This window comes from Borostomias antarcticus (genome assembly GCF_949987555.1).
Source record: "Borostomias antarcticus genome assembly, chromosome: 11".
In the NCBI taxonomy this organism is placed as follows: domain Eukaryota; kingdom Metazoa; phylum Chordata; class Actinopteri; order Stomiiformes; family Stomiidae; genus Borostomias; species Borostomias antarcticus.
Window position 1 is genome coordinate 289,320 of NC_140244.1, and position 2,500 is coordinate 291,819.

General features: G+C 52.0%; 1 protein-coding gene across 1 annotated transcript in view; it reads right to left on the reverse strand.

The window, feature by feature from the left end:
• Positions 1-814: 814 nt before the first annotated feature.
• The window catches only part of LOC311315090 (plexin-B1-like), a gene marked incomplete at both ends in the record, with an annotated part of 20,506 nt that continues 18,820 nt past the window's right edge, over positions 815-2,500 (reverse strand). The window contains 3 exons of the mRNA XM_084445691.1: positions 815-855; positions 1,157-1,257; positions 1,559-1,707. Of these exons, the coding sequence (XP_084301817.1) occupies positions 815-855; positions 1,157-1,257; positions 1,559-1,707 (291 nt within the window). The remainder of the gene's footprint in view (positions 856-1,156; positions 1,258-1,558; positions 1,708-2,500) is intronic.

Below are 2,500 nucleotides of genomic sequence, written 5' to 3' on the forward strand. Positions count from 1 at the left end.
TGAAGGTGTGGATTATAAGGGGGTGGATTATGAAGGTGTGGATTATGAGGGTGTGGATTATGAAGGTGTGGATTATAAGGGGGTGGATTATGAGGGTGTGGATTATGAAGGTGTGGATTATGAAGGTGTGGATTATGAAGGTGTGGATTATGAAGGTGTGGTTTATGAGGGTGTGGATTATGAAGGTGTGGATTATGAAGGTGTGGATTATGAAGGTGTGGATTATAAGGGGGTGGATTATGAAGGTGTGGATTATGAAGGTGTGGATTATGAGGGTGTGGATTATGAAGGTGTGGATTATGAAGGTGTTGATTATGAGGGTGTGGATTATGAAGGTGTGGATTATGAAGGTGTGGATTATGAAGGTGTGGATTATGAAGGTGTGGATTATGAAGGTGTGGATTATGAAGGTGTGGATTATGAAGGTGTGGATTATGAAGGTGTGGATTATGAGGGTGTGGATTATGAAGGTGTGGATTATGAGGGTGTGGATTATGAAGGTGTTCTATTTTCCACTCCTCGGTGAGTGAGTATTGGAATGATGATGTTGAAACAAGATGCAGGGAATTTGGTGAGGAATGGGAACGCTGTGAGTGTTGCTATGGGAACGTGGTGAGTGTTGACGTTGGGAACGTGGTGAGTGTTGACGTTGGAAGAGGACTCAGTCGGAGGTGAACCCCCCCAGCGGAGGAAGAGGACCCAGTCTGAGATGAACCCCCCCAGCGGAGGAAGAGGACTCAGTCTGAGATGAACCCCCCCAGCGGAGGAAGAGGACTCAGTCGGAGGTGAACCCCCCCCAGCGGAGGAAGAGGACTCAGTCGGAGGTGAACCCCCCCAGCGGAAGCTGTGTGGAATCTGGAGAACATTTTCATCCAGGACGTTTTTGAAATGAGGTCATCTGAGAAAACCCGTCTGAGACTAAACGGAGCCGTCGGCACAGAGAGGATCAATAAAGACCCAGGAGTTCTCAAGACTCTACTTCTCCATTTTCTCCCTTTTTTACCCCTTTCTCTGGTCTCTCCATCCTACAGCCCCCCTGTCTTTCTTTAGGGATGTTGTTTTACTCTTCTGTTCCTCCCCCTCTCTCTCTCTCTCTCTCTCTCTCTCTCTCTCTTTCACTGTCTCTCTCTCACTTTTTCTCTCTCTCTCCTCTCACCTGTGAACTCCTTCTTGCAGCGGTCTCTCACGCTGGTCTCCAGGTTCTCCAGCTGGATCTGAACCTTCTTGTAATCCCTCAGAGCCTGCTTACTCTTCCTCCTGAGAGAGACCAGAGAGAGAGGAGAGAGGAGAGAGAGGAGAGAGAGAGGAGAGAGAGAGGAGAGAGAGAAGAGAGAGAGGAGAGAGAGAGAAGAGAGGTCTCACTACCAGGCCGACCATCAGAGCACATGAAACCCACATCTCCTGACCCACTCTGACCCACATCTCCTGACCCACTCTGACCCACATCTCCTGACCCACTCTGACCCACATCTCCTGACCCACTCTGACCCACATCTCCTGACCCACTCTGACCCACATCTCCTGACCCACTCTGACCCACAGCGCAGGCGTCCCCCACCTGTAGATGAGGACGATGATGAGGACGATGAGCGTGACGATGGAGGCGCCCACCCCCACGCCGATCTGGGCCTCCAGGGGGAACGTGGGCGCGTGGAGGGAGTCGTACTGCACCCTGCCCAGGGAGAAGTTCAGGTTCCCCATCTGGACCTGGGACACACACACACACACACACACACACACACACACACACACACACACACACACACACACGCACACAGACACACACACACACACACACACACAGACACACACACACACACACACACACACACGATTGGGTCAGAAAACACCAGACACAAACAGGAAACACGAGTCACACGTTGGATTGATGAAGGACAACGCTAGCCGCTAGCCGCTCTGACTGAAACCCCGTTTACCATGGCAACGCCGTCTCCAACCGTGAGCCACCGCCCTCTGAGAGAGTGTGTGAGCAGCCGGGGCTCAGGAGCGTACTAGCGCACAGGGAGCGTACTAGGAAGTGTACTAGCGGAGGTCTGTCTACTCACGGGGCTCAGGGAGTGTACTAGCAGAGGTCTACTCAGGGAGCGTACTAGAGAGTGTACTAGCAGAGGTCTACTCTCAGGGAGCGTACTAGAGAGTGTACTAGCAGAGGTCTACTCTCAGGGAGCATACTAGAGAGTGTACTAGCAGAGGTCTACTCTCAGGGAGCGTACTAGAGAGTGTACTAGCAGAGGTCTACTCTCAGGGAGCGTACTAGAGAGTGTACTAGCGGAGGTCTACTCTCAGGGAGCGTACTAGGGAGTGTACTAGCAGAGGTCTACTCTCAGGGAGCGTACTAGAGAGTGTACTAGCGGAGGTCTACTCTCAGGGAGCGTACTAGGGAGTGTACTAGCAGAGGTCTACTCTCAGGAAGTGTACTAGCGGAGGTCTACTCTCAGGGAGCGTACTAGAGAGTGTACTAGCGGAGGTCTGTCTACTC